Genomic DNA, 20,820 nt, shown 5'->3' on the forward strand with positions numbered 1-20,820 from the left:
TTTCAGCAGTAACAAAAACAGTTTTATTACTATGTACTGTATATATATTTAATAAATACAGGTCAGATATCCAAGGTTGACACAATTTGATAGAATTGTCAATGTTTATCTTGTTCAATTTCTTCAAGACCTGTAAACAAGAAAATAAAATCATTAACTGAAATTAAATAGAAAATAAATCAGATACTTTTAACAATAAAGTTAGACATCTTTCTTCAGTTTCAGATAATCATCTTGAGATTTCACAATATCTTTTAAACTTTAAGCTGATTTGCAGTTTTGTTTCCCACAATTCAATAGAAAACCAAACAAATGCTGTAAATTTTATTTGACTTCAGCATCTTATATAATAAATTCTTTAAGAATCCACATGAAATCTTAAGGCTTTATTTATTTCAATTTTATTATAACATAATCCTTTATCATGTGAGAAAACTAAATAATGATAGAATTAAGTTTGACCTGAATTTATACACAGCTATTTTTTCATGAAGTGTACAGATTCTGTGTTATATCTTTAAAACTTGTTTACTCTAAAATACCATTAAAAATCCATTTCATAAAAAAAACAATAAAATCTTCATAACTAGTGAATTCATCCTTATTCAAATGAAGGCAATAACTAAATCTTTTGTTTACAATTAAAAAGGAGGTAAAATGAAACTATTTGTGTTAAATTGTTAATGCAATGAACAATAATATTTAAATTGAATAGCACACAAGAGGTGTTGATTTAATATAACAACAAACTTCAAAGAATATCATGATGGTTTGATATGACAGTTTTAATAGTATTTTATTCTAAATATTGATTAAGGGAGAGTTTGATGTTTTGTAGAATTTTAAATTACTTGAAAGTCTAATTGTGATACAAGTGTAAAGTCAGGATTTTCTTCCACTTTCACAAACATGATAAAATATATGTTAAAACTATTAAAAAAATCAATTATGGTGAACTTTGAAAGTTCAACATCTTTCCTACTAATCTTTGGTAGACAACTGGTAAAATTACAATTCATTTCATAATTTCAATAATCATACCAAATCAAAGGAAATCATAGGAAACATGTGTACTAAGTTTCAAGTTGATTGGACTTCAACTTTCTCAAAAAACTACTTTGACCAAAAATGTTAACCTGAAGGGGGACGGACTAACGCATGAACAGATTAATAGACTGAAAAACATAATGCCCCTAAGTAGCTCATAAAATTAAATATGATTTTTCATTTTTTTTAAACATTTTTTCATAGCTGTGTTCAGCATCTGCTAATGTCAACATTAAAGAGTGAATCTAAGGAATAACCCTTTCGGCAATTTGATGTATAAGTAAATCTTGTTGTGCTAATATTTTCAAATTTAAGTGTCTATCTTTCTATAATAGTTTTCCAAATACATGTATAAGGTAAAAGCAAATATTGAATAAATCATTTGTGTAGGGCAATAACTCAAAAAACCTACAATTTTAAAATGTTGCCCAATTTGTAGAAATTGTCTTGCTGATTATTTTTAATATATAAAATGTTTCTCTTTGTCTATTATAATTTTCAAGATTGTAGGCAAACATAGAAACAATTGGTAAAATTTGTCATTCAAGGGCAATAACTCCTATAATAAGTGGTCTGACAGATTCGATGTTAATAGATAGCAAATAGATCTAAAAATTTAAAACATTTCTGTCCCATTGGATCATAAAATATCACCTCATGGAATCAAAATGAAACTTTCAGCATTTTTCATTCAACATCTAATAACCAAAATACTTACCCTTCTTCTCTGTGGCTTCTCTTGTCAAAGACTTTAGGTTTGTATTTCCTTGTATGTCTGTAAATATATTATTGATAACCCATTACTATAGACACTTTAAGTGCTAATAAAAAATAAAACATTTCTTCGTTGTTATGGTGAGACATGGTTAGAGCTAGCTAAAGCCAGAGTCAAGCAATCTTTTCTCAGAAAAATGTGCCAATTCTGGAATATGATAGTTTTTTTCGGTTGTTTCATTGGTAAATGAAGGCTAGCATTTGGTTTTGTCATGTTCCCTTGGTAAATGTAGGCTAGCATTTGGTTTTGTCCTGTTTCATTAGTAAATGAAGGTTAGCATTTGGTTTTGTCATGTTCCCTTGGTAAATGTAGGCTAGCATTTGGTTTTGTCATGTTCGCTTGGTAAATGTAGGTTAGCATTTGGTTTTGTCATGTTCCCTTGGTAAATGTAGGCTAGCATTTGGTTTTGTCAGGTTTTATTGGTAAATGTAGGCTAGCATTTGGTTTTGTCATGTTCCCTTGGTAAATGTACGCTAGCATTTGGTTTTGTCAGGTTTCATTGGTAAATGTAGGCTTGCATTTGGTTTTGTCAGGTGTTATTGACTTCCTCCTTTTTGTAATTTACCTTGGATTTGTTATTTTGTTACTATATATTTTACAATACATCTCATACTCTTCAATAATACAAAATACAACAAATAAAAAACTTTTACTGTGATATTCATACTATTGATTGGCAAAATGTGTACACCCTTGCAATTTTAATTCTTTATTAAAAGACATAATAAATTAATAACCAGAATGTCAGAGCAAAATTTATCTGAATAAAATGGCACTATAGGTAGCACTTTGTAAACTTTTTCCTCAATTTACAGAAATATGAATATGTAACCATATAGAATTTCTATTAATACACCAGATTTTCCTATCATTGTTATTTCCAAAATTAAATCTGAATATGCAAGAAATATTTGCCACCTGGGAGTATGCAAACAACAACCATTAATCCACAATTCCAAATATTCCTAGATACCACCATAGTTTCAGTAGAGTAATTAGACTTTATTTCAGTACAAACACAGAAACAAACAAAGTGCAAAATTCATTTTCTTGTCTTCTTCCTCTCTCAATCATCATCAGAAAATAATAATAATGTAAGATGATTCTTTACATTTAGTTTCAGATTAACATGATTAAACTTTAAAAAAATATTTCACATAATTTTCATGCCATTTACAGTATTCTTTAAATAGTGCATTGCATGCTTAACATGAAAGGGTAATTACAAATTCTTATCTGGTATCTGGTCACTTATATGTAAGGTATAGATATGGGAAGATGTGGTATGAGTGCCAATGAGACAACTCTCCATCCAAGTAATAATTTATAAACCTAAACCATTATGGTGATATGTTAGGTACTTGTAAGATATAATTTAACTTATTTCAATTTGTTTAATACAATTATTCTGCTTGATGGAAAGTAGTTTTAGTCCATATATTGACCTCTGTCTGACTTTAGTCTGACCATATGATGACCTCTGATTACTTTTTTTCTTATAAAACTGTATTGTTGGGCTGGTAAACACCCTGGTATAAAGCTTGTGTTTAGCCAAACATTTCATTAAAGGTGTTCAAAGAGACATAACAAATGTAAAAAAAAAAAGCCAATATTTTGAAACATTATGATTACAGTATTATCTTTAAATATAATAAATAACATCTAGTTGGTGCCAATTGTTTGACAAATCACAAAAAACAAATTTCTTAAAATTACTTTGCAAAATAAGGAATAAACACCCAAAGAATTTTGATTTAGCAACCAGTTTTATATATGTTTCAGTTTTAACAGGAGAGGTTTATTTACCTAAGGCAAATTAATCTTAATATGTTTTACATTAGTTATTTTGATTGCAACAATAATGATTTCATGCATCTCCTGTAAGTTTGATCTGCTGTGAGAACATAGGTATAATATATAACCAGTTTGAACTCTTAGTACTGAGGAGTATCCATTTACCTTGCTTGTACTCTAGGTTCTATAATACTCCTCTTCTGTAAACTCTTAAATCGATCTTCAAACAAATGGCCTTCTGGCTGTAGATGTGAGAAAAGTACAGTATCAATATCAATATTTAATAAACATCTAATACAACCTACAAGATCATGTACTTGATCCACTAAGACATCATAGCAGAAAATACATCTATCTTAATTTGGGTAAGAAAATGTTATGTAATCCAATGTGATATCAGCTGGGAAATGATGCATTAATTCATTAAAATTGCTTTGTATAAATGTTATCTCTTCTTCTAACTGTCATGAGACTAGATATTGCATTCGTTTACTTATTGATATTAATAAATACATGGTACCAAATAACAACCAGTGAGTGACCTAATTGTAAAAGTGCTTCAACATTAGTATTAACTGGTACGTAATAAAATACATACATAAATATATACATAATAAGATATCAGTTTGATATTTTCATCTGAGCACTTTCAATAGATTATAAGGTTACAACTTATCTTTTGATATAAAAAAAAGAAGATGTGGTATGGTTGCCAATGAGAAAACTCTCCACTAGAGACCAAAATAACACAGAAATTAACCCCTTTTCATGTTATCATCATACATGTACCCTAAGATTCTGAAGATATTTCAATCTCTTTTTTGCTGTTTTGTATTAAAAATGCTTCCATCAGAGCTAAATATACAGAAACATCATTTTAAACTTTTGAACAGGGTCCCCTGCCCTTTAAAAATATAAAGCTTTGTCCTGAAAATGACAAGGAGGAATATCACTCCTTCCCAATGTCTTCCATCTATATAACATTCTGTTTTAACCGTCAAAGAAAAAAAAAAAATCTTCTTGAAACTATTTTTATTTCCCAATATTTCTACTTTTATTAACAATGACAAACAGACTATGACTTAGACTGAAAAAAATATAACGTCCTCTCTTCCATTGATGGTGGGGTATAAAATAAAGTATGGGCCTTACGAAAAATCAAAGAAATCTTAACCAAAATTGAACTAAAAACTACAGAGTAAATGTTATAGGATTTGATAATATAATACTCTATAATACATCATAAACTGAAAAGGGTATAAATCAGTTTAATCTTTAACAAATAGAGCAAACAGCACGAAACTAGGGGCTCTAAAGAGCCTGTGATGTCACCTTGGTCTATGTGTATATCTAACCAATGAAACTCGTCAACATAGTAGAAGAGAATAGTATTCATGAAAAAAATCTGTTTTGTTGATCTTGTTTTATTTTAGTTTCTCTCTATCTTCTTTTGTTTTTGCTCAAAAACTTGTGGGCAATAACTCCAATAATAAGTCATTGGATGATTTCTTCCAATTTGTCTGAATTGTAGATCTTGTTTTGATGACCTATTTTGCTTATCTAAGATAAGAGCTTATGTATCTGTTTTTATTTTTCATTTTTGAAGCTTAGTAGAATTTGTCATTTAAGGGCAATAACTCTTATTTGACTTTGTCTGACAATTCTGATGTATATGGACAATTGGTCTCAACATTCTGAATATTTTGCTCATATCAGATTTTCAAAATAATCATCAAAGTTGCATAATACCCCTATGTTCTATTTTTAGCCATTAAAGCCATCTTGGAATCAATTTATAAACTGGATACTTGTGGCCAAGTTTGGTCAAATTTGGTCCAGTAGTTTCAGAGAAGATTGTTGTAAAAGTTAACAACAGCGGACAATGACGGACTCCAAGTGATGAGAAAAGTACACTTGGCCCTTTTGCTCTTTATATCGAAATTAGTGTAGTAAAAGCAACTCTTTTTCCCCTTTTTTTTTTAGAAATTTTCAGGATCATTTCCCAATGGCAATAAATTATTGCTTTCAGTTTAACCTGCAAACTATAACTTATGTTACTGTAAAAAAAACCATTTTAACAAATGGACAATGTAAAACAAAACAATACCACAATAGTGTGGATGTCTACAAGAGTTATACTCACCTTTAAAAGTCTTAATGATCCTTCTAATTCACCTGTTAACTTTATTTCTAAATTTGGTTCTTCAAATCTTTAGTTCATTAAAGAAGACAATATTCTCATTTGATTGCACTATTTTTTGTTCACAGATTTTTATTTATACATGGTGCTTCAATAGTTTTGTAATGTCACAAACTGGGGGCTCCTAGAAGTCTAAACTTCTCCTCTGGCAAAAATTTTCCAATTTAAAAATTTTAAGCAATCACATATTTTATCAAGTGAAATCAAGGAAAATAAATAATTTTTGTTTTGTTAATTTTCCCCGGGTGTCATTTTACAAAAGGGATATGAATCATTTTGCTGTTGATGCTGCAAATCGGCAATGACCAGTTCATGAGTTTGACAGTGAAAATAAAGATCCCCCTGATTTTTAAGCATTAAACAATTACAAAAATAGCAAAAAAACAACATTGATACCTTAAGGACAGCTTTTGGTCATTCTCGAATAGGGGGAGCCATGCAGGCTTAGCATTGGAATTGTTACAAATGACAGTTAATGAAAAATTGTTTTTTCTACAATGAAAGTTCAAATATAAAATATAATTTAACTAGAGGCTCTAAAGAGCCTGTGTCGCTCACCTTGGTCGGTCTATGTGCATATTAAACAAAAGACACAGATGGATTAATGACAAAATTGTGTTTTGGTGATGGTGATGTGTTTGTAGATCTTACTTTACTGAACATTCTTGTTACTTACAATTATCTCTATCTATAATGAACTTGGCCCATTAGTTACAGAGGAAAATATTTTGTTAAAATTTACCCAATTTATGAAAATTGTTAAAAATTTACTGTAAAGGGCAATAACTCTTTAAGGGGTCAACTGACTATTTTGGTCATGTTGACTAATTTGTAGATCTTACTTTGCTCAACATTATTGCTGTTTACAGTTTATCTCTATCTATAATAATATTCAAGATAAAAACAAAAAATGGCAAATTTTTCTTAAAAATTACAAATTCAGGGGCAGCATCCCAACAACCAGTTGTCAGATTCATCTAAAGATTTCAGGGCAGATATATTTTGACTTGACAAACAAGTTTACCCCATGTCAGATTTGCTCTAAATGCTTCGGTTTCAGAGTTATAAGCCAAAATCTACATTTTACCTCGATGTTCTATTTTTAGCCATGGCGGCCAACTTGGTTGGTTGGCCCGGTCATTGGACACATTTTTTAAACTAGATACCCTAATGATGATTGTGGCCAAGTTTGGTTAAATTTGGCCAAGTAGTTTCAGAGGAGAAGATTTTTGTAAAAGTTAATGACGACGGACGACAGACGACGACGGACGCCTAGTGATGAGGAAAGCTCACTTGGCCTTTCAGGCCAGGTGAGCTAAAAAACAATATATCACCATGTGCACCATTACTCAAATGGTGGGATGAAAAACTTTTGATTGCACTACACCGTACTGTTTAGATGTAGGGTTTTGTCATGGTTAAAGTTCCTCCATTGTTGGAGATCCCTGCATTACCAACACAGTTATATTGTGTCAGCAAAGAAATTTCAGATACATGCATAAAATGTTAATAGCCAGAATCTGAAATTTCTTTCCTGACACAGTATAATTCCCTCTTTACCTTACAGTTAATTTAGATCTAAACAAAAACTAAAAAGGATACTTCATTTTTCCAATTTTCCTTGTCTTTGTTTTATTTGCAGCTTCTCTTTTTAGTCTGGCTTCTCTCTTCAGTTCTACCTTTTTTTCTTTTTCTTTTACTTCTTTTTTCAATGATTTCAATCTGTAATATTTTTTTATTTCTTCCATTATCATTCCTGTGTTTCAAACAAGGACATTTTAGAATATGAAAAAGTTAAAATATTGTGTATTAATCTATAGTACAAAATCAATATGGGCACATGAAAAAAAAACAATAGACTACTGCTTTCATTGCTGTTCTTCATCTGAAAGATCCATCTGAAGCATTTAACATAGAGCAAAAACTCTCACCTCAACCTAAATTCAAGACGGTCCCTAGCATAATTGTTTGAACAACATCAGTTCTATCAAATGTTGAATACAGCTTTTTGTAATAATTTATACTTAAGGAATGACTGTAATATTTTTTCTGTCTATGAAGAAATAACATAATAAATTTGGTGCACACTGCATAACGCGCGTAGCGGGTTATGTAACAGTGTGCACCACATTTTTTATGTTATTTTGAATAGTCCAAAAAAATATTACAGTCATTTCTTATAATTTAATTCTAAATTCCATTTTAAACCGTAGAAAACCACAAAAAAACGTTGATGACGTCAAGGTCACATCACTAAATTATGTCTATGGGCTGATAACAAAATAACGTCAGCCAATCAGAAGACGCGTTACATCCAAAAGTAAATTGTATACAAATAACACAATAAACTATGTCTAATACAAATGTATCTAAAAGCAAAAAGAAAATTTTGATCCTTCAGCAAAACTTAAACTTCACATCATGTAGGTTTAAAGGGTTCTAAATAGGATTCTTTAATATTTGTGGTGTTATTATGTTATTATTTAGTCACCTATGTCAGTGCAACTATTTTTTTTACTCCAAGTAAAGGGAGGTTTAGATTAGCTTTCTTAAAATTTAGTATCTGGAGTGGTCTGTCATTAGCTTTTTTTAAACTTCTAATGCATAAAATCAATTACCTTTATCAACAGGACTGTAGAATTTGTTTTCTCTAGACAGGTATTTGGCTTATACAGGATCAAAATATATCAATATTAGTATAAAAGGACCTTGACACAAACATTGTGAAGATTTGTATTTTGTCAGGGTGGGATTTAGACAAATATTATTGTATAAGGATTTGTTATTGTTTTTACTTTGACAATTTTCCTTAGAAATACTATTTAAAGACAGAAGTTATCAAAACTAATGACAAACCTGTTAGCCTTAACTAAATGCTGGTTATTAAACAGACTCATTCGTCCATTCTTTTTCTGGTGTGCTATAGAATTCTGAATGGTTTTTTTCTAAAAATACTTGACATACCTAAATATTTCGTTTGCCCTAAGTTTTTTTGCTTTATCTGTCTTCTGTAACTTTTCCTAAAATGGATAATAAGTAAAATGTATAACATTTTAATGACGTTTGGGAATGACACAACATGATTTCAATTTATACTTCAATGTATTGTGAAAAAATTCAGACACTTCTTTAATATAGAAACAAACGTGTCTGTTTTGTGAAAAAAGCTAAACAAAATTCCATCAAAAATTTCGTTCAGAATAAAATATACATTTTAAGTTTATATAATAACTGGTTTTTATTGAACAATCATGAATTCATTAATTGCTGTTTGCTTATGTCCATTTATAAATGAATTGAAAGAAGGGTATAATTTTTATTTGAAATATGTACTTGTTGCTTTAATTTCTTTTCTTTATTTCTTTGTATTTTCGTCTTTTTCTTTTCTCGCTGTACAGGTGGATTGACAGATATTTTATCAAGGTCAAGGTCACCAATATCATTTTCTTCTACAGTGTCATCATCAGCAAGTCCAGCAGACATTTCTGTCAGCCATGTTTTCTGGAGAAGAAAAATGTAAATGCATGTGTTGTCGTGCTATGACACTCCTCCCCAACACAATTGTAAATCAAAGTATTGACAAACAAGAGGTGGGTATCTGACAGATCTTAAAAGTGTTCAATAAGCAACATTTATTTTCAAATCAGTTTTATCTTTAAATTGCATTTACATAGTATTCCTAAGGTATCCAATGACTTAAGTTGCCACAACAGCTTTATCATTACAGCATTGTTTATCTTTGTGTTCATAGATTCTGGTTTATTTTATTAGATTGTTACATGAGCAATAATTAACTGTATCGATCAAAATTGCTCAGACAGAACTTATTAAAATCTTAAGATAAAAATATTTCTATAAAGCTGTGCAATTTTATTTCAATAGCCGACTTTTTCTTAACTTATGTAACATTGCAAAAAAGATTTGACTGCTTTATCAAGAAGAAACTAGTAAACACATGTTAATTTACTCCTATAAACATTAATAAATATTACCTCTAACTCTGCTTTGTCTAACTTTTTAAATTTAGCATCTAATGCATTGTAAAGCTTCTGTTCTATTCTTGCTTTCTTTACTTCTACGTTATGTGCTTTCTCAATCAATGCCTATAAAATACAAAAGTTTTATTGAGTAGTTTCAAAATTGACTTGATAACAATCCATCAATAAATGAATACAATGATTTAATGTTACATCTGCAGAACATTCATCACAAATCAGAATGGACATTGTGAAGTGAACTATTACTTGACAAAACTATTGTGACATTGACTGACCTCTTATCTGTAAAGTTTTATGTCTATTCTGACTTGCATGATAATCATATAATGCTGGGTCATATGATGCAGTAGTTTTGTAATTCAATATTGACAAATATGATACATTTTGTGTAGTAGCTAATTTCTTGATTATATGAAGTTTAGCTTGTTTATGTCATAAAAAGCTCCAAGGAGTTTGATTTAACTATATATATGAACTAACATTATAGTCATCAATGGCTAGATTGTACTAAATTATTTGTGTCATTTCTCTATGAAGTAAGTTCATAACTATCTCATTGCTTCTAAAACTATATTCTGTTGGTATAAAAATTTCCATTTTAATGACATGAAATAATAATAGGGTCATTAACTTCGTCTTCAGTGCATACACAATTCAATGTGGTGTTGTATGCAAAATTTAACCAAAATCTGTGACTTAGCTCATTTACTGTTACTTGACCTTAATTGAGGCTCCAGTGTGTGGTATTTCTATACTGACTAACCTGGTAATCATCAAATGCTGGGTTATATGAGGCTCCAGGATGTGGAATTTCAACATTTGAGACAAGTGTTGGTTTTTCTCTATGATGTTTTGGAGGCTGTAAAATATTTTTAAAATATTGATATTTTAAATTTAATTAATTTTATGGATAAACTGATGCTAAGTTACAATACTTGTATACTAATATGTACAGAACAAGATTTTTTGATTGATAAGATATCTAGGAAGTGGATAAATCCATTTCAATGAGACAATTTATGGGACATATGAAAAGAACAAATATTGCATATTTTACATCACAATTTTTCAAAACTCAATATTTCCTCTCTGTTCACCTACATGTTTTTCACATAAATATAGACTTTGCAAAAACAGAGAAGTGATATGGTTTTATTTCAAAATTTCTTTTTCGTTTTTTTTTTAATTCTTTTATCAGCAAGACTGGTCTGAAGAAAATAAACACTTAGCAAGTTGCAGAACTGTTTGTATACCAGCATTTTTTTTTTGTAAATACACCTTTTTATTAAACTCATTACTTATATATTTCATTATTCATTTAATATTCATTTACTTATTGCTGTTTTTATTTAAAAAAAAAAATTGCAGAGTATAACTTAATATGTCTAGCTCTTATTAAACACTTCAAAATAGTTTGTTTATTACATGATTCATCAAATAATTCTAATCAAAACGCTTACGTTAAACTTTTGCTTCTTTACTGGTAAATCCTCTTCTGTATTTTCTGAAAAAGAAATATTCATAAATAAAATATGCAATATTACAGCATTGAGAAATGCAGTCATACATGTACTAAGATAAAATTAATTAATAGCATGCTCACTTTGAGTGCCCAAATAAAGAGGGAAAATTGATTGGTTTGATACCTATCCAGGTTAAGAAAAAGAATTAAAAAATTGCTGCTTCATGTCTATGTTGTTGGAACTAGTACATGTGTGCAGATGATGGATCTTATCATTCAGCATATTTGTAGGTTTAAATCATCATTATAGTGGACAAAACTTGCATTTTACTCTTTTGTTCTATTTTAAGCCATATCCACCATGTTTGTTGTCTGGCAAGGTCATTGGTCACACTTATTAAACTAGATACCCTTTTAAAGATTGCAAACAAGTTTGTTAAATTTGGCCCAGTTGATAAATGGGATGGTAATGACAAGGACAGATGGCACTGACAGACAAGGGAAGTAAAGTGATGGTAAAAGTGATGGCTAAGGCTTAAACTGAAACTTTGGTCCACATTAGCTAAGAAGCAACAATAAAAATTTTAAACATCATATATCACATACATTTACCATCACTCTTGACATTTCACAATAATATTTAGTTTTCTAATGCAACATTGTTTGTGACATTCATTTTGATTGGATAAAGTCACTTATTTTCATGGCATCAATTGGCAATTGATGCTATGAAAACTTATGTGCAAGCGCAGACGACGTGTGACTGATTTTAAATGTATGATATGACGTTGTTTTCTGTCAGTTTCATTAGAATGGAGATAACAATATTGTATTTTAAGCTCCAACGGCATCAATTGGTGATTTGATGGTCGCAAATTAAGTTTACTGGTGACACATTAAGATGCTGTCTGAGCTTAAAAAACAATACAGTTATCTCTTAAATGTTCTACTTATAATTTTTACTGATAAGTGGTCAATGAATTTATTTATACATATGCATACCAGTGCCCCACAAGTCGTAAGACTTTTTAAACAGTCTGTGTTCTTTTCTCCTTGCCTCCCTTTTCAGTTTACGATCTGCACGACTTTGTTTTTGAGCCTGTATTTCTGTTGCTGTTTTCTTTCCACTTTTTATTTTTTCCACAACTCGTTCATGTCTTCTTTCTACACCTGGTTTTCTGAGATTATGTGCTCTGTACCAAAATTAAATAAGATTAGTAAAGATACAGTAGCATACTTCTGTTTTTTTTAACTCCAATGTCATAGTTATTTTCTTTATTTGGACAAACTGAATTCTGGATACCTAGAGGGCTATAAAAATAATATCAGAAAAGCAATTTTTGAGTTCATGAGTTATGTACACAATATCACTTCATGTACCAATGTAATCAACAAATTTAAAAGCTGTACAAGTTCAAGTTGGTCCTCACACTGTATACCTTTATGGCTTACACAATATCTTTGCATTGAACATGTTGAAGGAAGAAAATGTAGAGTAAAATCAAAGAAACAGAATTCGGGCTCACAAGCATAGCAGCTCACAAGCATAGCAGTATTACTGTTTATACTTTTTCAAGTTGAATATGTTTAACATGTTTATGGGATGAAACCAATTTTGGATTTATTCTCACCAGTTTCTATTTTCTTCTAGTTTATCATCAACGGAAAATCTTTTTTAATTTTCAGCTTCTAGAATCTAAATTGATTAGTTAACTCATATAAACTAAAAGTTATATGATAAAATTGAGAATGGATATGGTGAATGTGTCAAAGAGACAACAACCTGACCAAAGAGCAAAAAACAGCTGAATGCCACCAATGGGTCAATCAATTTTGGTATAAATAATGACCATTTAAAAAAAAAACAGGATGGTAATTACATGAAATATATATATTTATATGAAGTAATTTACAAGCTTACATTCTGGCAGGTTTTATCCTTGGATCAAATTGTAAATGAGAATGACATTTCAAATTTGTTATATCTTTCTTCTTTCTTTTTCTCTCTGAAAAATAAAACATGTACACATCAAATAGATATAGAGGTCATCAAACTGGTTCATCTAAACAAAGAACCCAAACTTTTAGACACGTCCTAAATCTCACGTTTCTTGACTACTTTTTTTGTTTACATGTTGCTGAGAATCTACTGAAGAAAAGGATCAGGTGAATTAATTCATGCCACAATTTTTGTTTTGAAAAAAAGTGAAACTTAGTTCAATTATTGAGTTTTATATGTTTTATACATTTGTACAATAATATTATTGTGACACCGGGAGTACCCAAAGCCAAAGGAAAATTCTTTTAACCACCAGTAAGTAAAATTAACTGTTCCAATTTTATAAATGACCCATTTGAGTGTCTTGGTTTTTGGTCATGTTGTTCTTTTTTGTGATATTCATAAATGTACAAAAGTTACTGTAACATTTTTATATGTTAGGTCAAGTGTGATATCTTATTGTATCAGGTTTACATACATCTGTATTTTCACACATAGCCATTTAATACAGTTAGAGATCATCAGAGATTATACTAATTAGGAGTTATATAAAGATATCTTTGTTTAACTAGTGAGCCCTAATGATTTGCATATGGTGCCCTAGTAAATTTATGTAAGGAGCCTGGAATACTAGGAGCCTGGATTACCAGAGCACCCAGATTACAGGAGTACCCGGATTTCTGGAGCACGGAATACACAGAACCTGGTTGCCCTAGAAGTCTATATTTGTATACAGGCTTGAAGGAGTCATATAAAAGAGAGAGAGTGTGAGATATGGGGGAAAGAGAATTTATAGTAAGGAGAGGACAGTAATGTTTATTTAGTAGAGTGTAGACACCTATTGTAGAGCCTGAAGTTAGATGTACATTTTGTTATACTTGTATAATGTGATTTTGATAATACAGTATTGAACTTTTTTTCGACTTCGTGTTTATGTTCACTTACAAGACTTCGTTCAAACTAAACCAGGATTCATCTGTTTATTTATGTGACCAGGATTTCCTTTATAACGCTACCAGAAGATTTCAAGGGTAACCCTGTTAAAGAGTATACTTGGCATTTGTCGTCCGTGTACGAGTGATAGGCACGACCTGAAACTTATACACCCAACAACACAGCACAAACACATGGATACACACTTCAGTTCAAGTCCCATACTAAACTTTTTCGTCACATTACATATAATGTATGAATCAAGCATTTATTGTCCACCGAAGCCCCTTAATATAAATTGTGAAAGAATCATACCTAACGATCCATAATAAACATGATAAAACATATGTATGAACACAGTGCAGGCAGTGTTGCAATAATGTGAAGAAGCAGGGGTTCAAATCTACTGATTTATTAAAAAAAATTTACAAATTTACATATCTTATATTGTCAGTATTGTTAGGCTAAATTTGAGATGAGTTATATACATATTCTATATATATATATGTATATTTGTCAATGTTAACAAACTTAAAAACAAAAAAGCAATAATCACACAGGGAATTATAATAAAATTCACTTTATAGTCTATGAGTATGTCTACTAGTTTCTTAACATGCTTAAAATAAATAAAATCATGGTAAGTTCAACCATAATGTAATTTAATAGAAACATACGAATCTGTGGTTCTTCCTCTGGTGCTTTGTCAACAATAAACAACTGTTCATCTTTCTTCTCTGCAACCAAACCTCTGCAAAAAAAAAACAACAAATGAAAACATTTTATATCATGCACAACAAGAATTGTGATTTATAGTGGCATAAATCAGTAATTAATCTTGAAAGGCAAATCATAGTCTTTGATTACAAATTGGAACCCAATAACAAAACTCATGGTTTGAAGAAGTACTTGGCCAGGTGATGTATACACCTTATTGATATTTGTCCGCCATTACTGGATATCACACAGGTTCCCGTAAAATTTTGACGTCACAAAACAAAACATCTAACGCCACAATGGAAAAGTGATTGTTGAATGGTCAAAAGTTCAAGCGGCCGGGTCAGCCGAGATAAGCGATAAGGTGTATTGTAGATATTGGCAGTATATGGTATACTTATTCTTGAGGTGGTGGTAGTGGTTGGGGTTGGGTGGAATGTAGCAGTGCTTCCCCTTATCTAGATACATAACTGCCATATTTGAGCATAGGTAGGGCAGTACATTACTCTGTTACTGTGCAAGGGGTTAAGCAATCATGCCCCCCCCCCCCCCTGGTACAAGTAACAATTTTGAAAAGCAAATCATGCTCTAGGTTTCACTATCTTCATGGTCATAAATATCAATTTTAGACATTTTTGTTGTTAGAAAAATTTTATTCATCACTTAAAATCGAAATTAATATATAATGTTGTAATATAAAATGTTGTAATCAATGTCGACAAATTATGAGATAATTTGGTATCATTTGTCACAGTTTTTTCATAAATACCCTGTCCTTTCTTGTAGTCTTTGGTCTTCTAAAAACTCTTCGACTTCTGTAATGTCTGTCTTTTTCCATCCCTTCTTCTTATTTTTACTTATCCTAAGTTTCTTTCTTGTCTGCTGTTTATTTTCCATTTTGTTAATCTGTTGACTTTTTCCACACGTGCAACTGTTGACATCGAGTTATCTCCACCTTGATGACCTAAAATATGACCGAGAACCAAAACGTCGTTTTTGTTTCCAGACCAGGTTAATGCAATTTATTAAATCAATGAAGGGTTTATTGTAACAAAACTGTCTTATTTGAATCTCAAACCAATAGTTATGATTGTTAAAATTATAAGTTTTCAATGTCAATCACATTTAATAACGGAAATGTACTAAAATGTACGATTGATACAACATAAAACCAAAAAGAACCAACAACAGTAGCCAGTTTACACATACACATTTACGTTTATTCAAAGTTATATCACATACATAACATAATTCGAGAAAATAGCAACTAACAGTAACGTTTTAAAGAAGCTGTTAACACCATAATTAATTTCATTTTTTCAGGAATATAAATCATTTGTAAATAAATCTGTTTGACAAAAATAAAGACTATTTTATAGCAAGAGACAAATTAATATTAAGACGAAATAAGACTCAAGAATAATTATAATTTCCTTGATTTCTCAATCAATAAAGATTTAGTGGATTAATATTATTTTTAAAGATCTTAATATTAAACAAAAACCGTTTCTCTAGCCAATGAGTATGTAATTAGATTAGAAATATTGAATTTCTAAATGTTTTTTTCTTCTTCAGGAAACTGGTTAACATAAATCCTACCAAAGATTAGAAATATTTAGCCTTTTCCATTTTTCAATGAAATATATTTTTTGCCTGAATTGAGATGGTTTAATATCCTTTTTCTTTTATTTAATTTGTTGCTGATAAGAATTTGTTTCATATATATATAAATTAATTATTATAAACAATTCATGTCTGTGTACTAATTTTCCTAACAGTGTTTCAAATCGAAATTGTTGTACTTGTGTTTAAAACAGTAAGATTTGGACATAAAGAAGAGGATACAACATCTATATGACAATTGCTCTAACTTTTAATGGGACAGCCTACAATCAACAGATTAATACACTATCTGTATAAATGAGAACCAGGGAATATACATAATTATAAGCTATTTAAGTTTACTACATACCTCAAGAAGATGTTTGTCCCTTTTGACATATACTTGTACAAGTAATTAATATTGTACTGACATTCTGATAGATTTTAAACTTTGTTTTGTCAACCATAAAGCTTACTGGAGCTTGTAATCTCAGAAGGGTATGTTTCAAATGTGGAATTGGAGAGATTTTGAACTTGCCAATCATGGGGACTTTATATGTCTCTTAGATAGTACAGACTTTGATGTGTGAAACAAAGTTGCTTTTTTACCATCAACATATTATTTTCTATCTTGTGGCCTTTTCATCAACATTAAGAGGATTTTGCTATACAAATTATTTTTCCTTATGATGCTTTATATGGATAACCTACCAAACAAATATCTTGGTGTGTTCTGTTGTTGTTTAAACTTTTTGTATTATTTCTGGCAAATTATTTCAGTATACCTGTTTGATGTCATTGACACAAGACCTAAAGGTCAACTAATTCAAATTGAAACATTATAAAATATTGACTGCTTTAGAAAAAATTGCAACCACAACAACTAATACATATATTATAATTTAGAACATGGTTTGGGTTAAATGTCATATTGATAAATTCCCAAATAATTTAAAACATTTTATATTTCAGGTGTAAATGGTGAACCAAAAGAAGAAAACTTTAGATTTGAACAATGTCCTTACCCTGTAGATATACAGAAAGACGAAGTATTGATTAAAACTCTGTACTTATCAACTGACCCAGCATTGGTAATTGTTATCAAATTAATAATTTTAATATTGATGTAATTTCAGACAACTTTTAATCGTATTTACTATTTTAACATGTTTTTGTATTTAACATGTTTAAATTTGTTTATCTGTTTGCCTGTTTTTTCACTCTTCCAAATGGTTTACAGAGGATGACTGATGTTTGCTCTTGTTTTATCTTTCTTTTCAGTTATATAAAATTTTATTTTACTGTGTCAGAATGATCATGATGATGGCTACATGAAATTACTACAGGGATTTAAAGACATTTATCCCTTTAGAAGTGGCATTTTTTTTTAATGAATAGTTTCAGATGATAGTCAACTTCAGAAGTCATTAGCCTTGATAAAGATTCTTCTAACTTGTTTTAAAAAGATAGTTTCTGGATGATAATTAAAGGTTTAAAAGGTGAATTGATGATAATTTGTTTGCCTTTGAAGATAAAACCTTGATATATATGCTACCAGAAAATAGTTCATGACAGCTTAAAGATGCTGCCTCAATGTCTATTGGTTTAAATAAATGGGTCCTGGATGATAACTTTGGTTTTCACCCAGCAGTATCATTCTCTTTGACATAAGCAGTATTTCTAATAAAATATGGGTCAAGTTCAATTTTTAATGTAATGACCAGTACTATTCCATCCTTTAGATATGGTAAATCTGCAAAATTAATGGTTTCAAGATGGTGACTTGTATTTCCCTTGAACCTTGGCAACTAAAGAATTAACTGATGATCATAAAATATGACCATGTTTATTTCATGTGTGAAATTATTGTTTTTTATTTCACATGACTTCTAATCTTTAAAGGAGTAGGTCCGGTAGATCCGATTCAAGCTCAAATATGAAAAATCTTTCAAATATGCCAAAAAACGTCACTTTTCAGATGGTTTTTGTCAAAAATGAAAGTGGCCGCATCCGTGTTCATCCATAACCTTTATATATGTTATGTATTATCATAAAATTCAACTCACATTTCAATATTAAGGATGAACACGAATGTGGCCACTTTCGTTTTACAAGGAAACTGTCTAAAATTTAACTAAAATGATAGAATTTTGCAGATTTCAGTAATTTAGCATGACTTAATGGTGCTACAACCCGATATATGTGCATTGTATTGTCAAAAACAGCCCATATTTATGTAGCAGAAGCATTCAACTGTCCAATAAATAACTAAAAGTTTACATTTTAACAATTTTGTAAAACTGTTATATTTTTGGGCCGAAAAAGGGTCTTACCGGACCTACTCCTTTGTAATGATTTGAGTTTTGTTTTAGAGATGTCGGATGAATGAAAGTACAGGCGTAGATTATGTTGGACCATGGCAGATAGGAGAAACAATAGAGGGATTTGGAGGAGTTGGTTCTGTAATGAAGTCATTAAATCCAGAGTTTGTAGAAGGTGATTTAGTCTGTTCCCAATATGGATGGCCATGGAAAGAATATTTTGTCAAGAAGCCTGATAAATCATTCCAGAAAGTAAGTAATGGATTTTTTGGATTGTTTGTTTATCGCAAATACATTTATCAATAATTTTGGTGGATTCAATGTAATTTGTACATCTTTTTTCAATTACAAATTGCAAAGTAAGTCAAATTAAAATACTTTACAAAGATTAAAACAAAATTCTGAAATTTTTCCTTGCTAAAGGGAAATAACTACTTTTGAATTGAATATTACAACCCTGTGTTGCACCAACATTACAAAATCTTGATGTTCAGTTTTTATTCAGGATTAAATATGTACAGCTGAATTCCAAAACAGATTTGTCTTTAAAGAGATATGGATATTATACAAGCTTATACTCAATGCTATTTTATCGTACAGTGAGACAAGTCATTAGTTTGTGGGAATATATCATACGGTCTAAATGTTATTTTATCTTACAGGTAGACAAGTCATTAGTTGGTGGAAAGATATCATACTGTCTCAGTATTTTAAGTCTAACAGGACTGACCTCATATTTAGGTTTAACAGAGAAAGGTCACATACAACCTTCTCATACACTAGTCATCAGTCGTGCCGCAGGGGCATGTGGATCTTTAGCAGGACAGGTAAAGATGTACAATAAAAGTAGGGGGGTTCAAAACAGAACCAGATTAAAGGAGCACATACATTTCATTTCCCCCTTAAATTTTGCTTGTACACTATGAAGATCAGTCTAATTTCAACCACAATCAATAGTGTATTTTACAATATTGTGTGAACATATTCTGCTAAATTTATAAAAATAATAATTTTCAAATTAAAACTCTTGTCAAAAAGAGAAGAAATGACATTAGAACATGATAGAAGTTTTTGGCACATTGCTGCATATGATGTTTTTTTTTCGTATTGATTTTTTGATGTGTGTTTTAATTCCACTTTTAAGCACTGCATTTAGGCTATTTATTGGCAGTCAGTTTTTATTGGTGGAGGAAGCCAGATTGGCCGGAGAAAACCAAGACCTTCGATAGGAAAACTGACAATTCTAGTCAATTAAGATTGGAGATAAGTGCACACGCACGATAGGGGTTAGAACTTACAACCGCAGTGTTGACTGGCTATTGATTACAGTAGTAACTACTTAGACCACTTGGCCACCGAGGACCCTTGCTGTATATGAATGCTGGCATTCAGAATATTATTTTGAGCACTCAAGTACACATGTATCAGTATGTTGATTAACTGCAATAATATAAGACTTAAATCCACTTTTATCCATCCATACAAGGGGGTACTGATAAGGGTTAAAGTTTGCAAGCCGAAATGTTTTTTTTTAGTTCATAAGCAAATAAGTGGCTATGTTGAACTCAGTTTTTTTAACAGATACATGGTGACATGGACAGACAAGGTGATTAATCAGATGTGCCCCAACTACAGAAGAAATAAAGTTTAATTTCTTTTTTGTAGTTTGGGCGTTTAAAAGGTTGTGATAGAGTTATTGGAATTTGTGGAAGTGATGAGAAATGTCAATATTTGACAGATGAACTTGGATTTAATGGTGCTATCAATTATAAAACACAGAATATAAAAGATGAACTGAGTAAACACTGTCCTAAAGGCATTGATGTATACTTTGACAATGTTGGTGGAACTATCAGTGATCAAGTCATTAAGCAGGTATTTCCTTTTATATGTTACCAAGTACGGTTTTCACTTGTTTGTTCCATTTTAATAACTGAAAATTTTATTTAACCATTTGCAACTTCACTTATGC

The 20,820-nt window shown here is 30.4% G+C and overlaps 2 protein-coding genes across 2 annotated transcripts in view; one reads left to right on the forward strand and one right to left on the reverse strand.

Moving 5' to 3' along the window:
* Positions 1–15,896, reverse strand: LOC139516035 (ribosome biogenesis protein NOP53-like). The gene is made up of 14 exons (XM_071305843.1): positions 15,695–15,896; positions 14,886–14,959; positions 13,198–13,282; positions 12,279–12,469; positions 11,275–11,318; positions 10,578–10,673; positions 9,809–9,919; positions 9,150–9,317; positions 8,781–8,836; positions 7,419–7,538; positions 5,760–5,826; positions 3,782–3,858; positions 1,766–1,822; positions 1–130 (listed from the first exon to the last, which is right to left on the reverse strand). The coding sequence occupies exons 1-14, from the start codon at positions 15,820–15,822 to the stop codon at positions 124–126; spliced, it is 1,281 nt and encodes a 426-aa protein (XP_071161944.1). The 5' UTR covers positions 15,823–15,896; the 3' UTR covers positions 1–123.
* LOC139516036 (prostaglandin reductase 2-like) overlaps positions 15,844–20,820 on the forward strand; it is a 12,263-nt gene continuing 7,286 nt past the window's right edge. The window contains exons 1-5 of the mRNA XM_071305844.1: positions 15,844–15,936; positions 17,500–17,618; positions 18,900–19,100; positions 19,511–19,675; positions 20,514–20,723. Of these exons, the coding sequence (XP_071161945.1) occupies positions 15,897–15,936; positions 17,500–17,618; positions 18,900–19,100; positions 19,511–19,675; positions 20,514–20,723 (735 nt within the window). The 5' untranslated portion in view covers positions 15,844–15,896. The remainder of the gene's footprint in view (positions 15,937–17,499; positions 17,619–18,899; positions 19,101–19,510; positions 19,676–20,513; positions 20,724–20,820) is intronic.

Source organism: Mytilus edulis, chromosome 3 (genome assembly GCF_963676685.1).
Source record: "Mytilus edulis chromosome 3, xbMytEdul2.2, whole genome shotgun sequence".
In the NCBI taxonomy this organism is placed as follows: domain Eukaryota; kingdom Metazoa; phylum Mollusca; class Bivalvia; order Mytilida; family Mytilidae; genus Mytilus; species Mytilus edulis.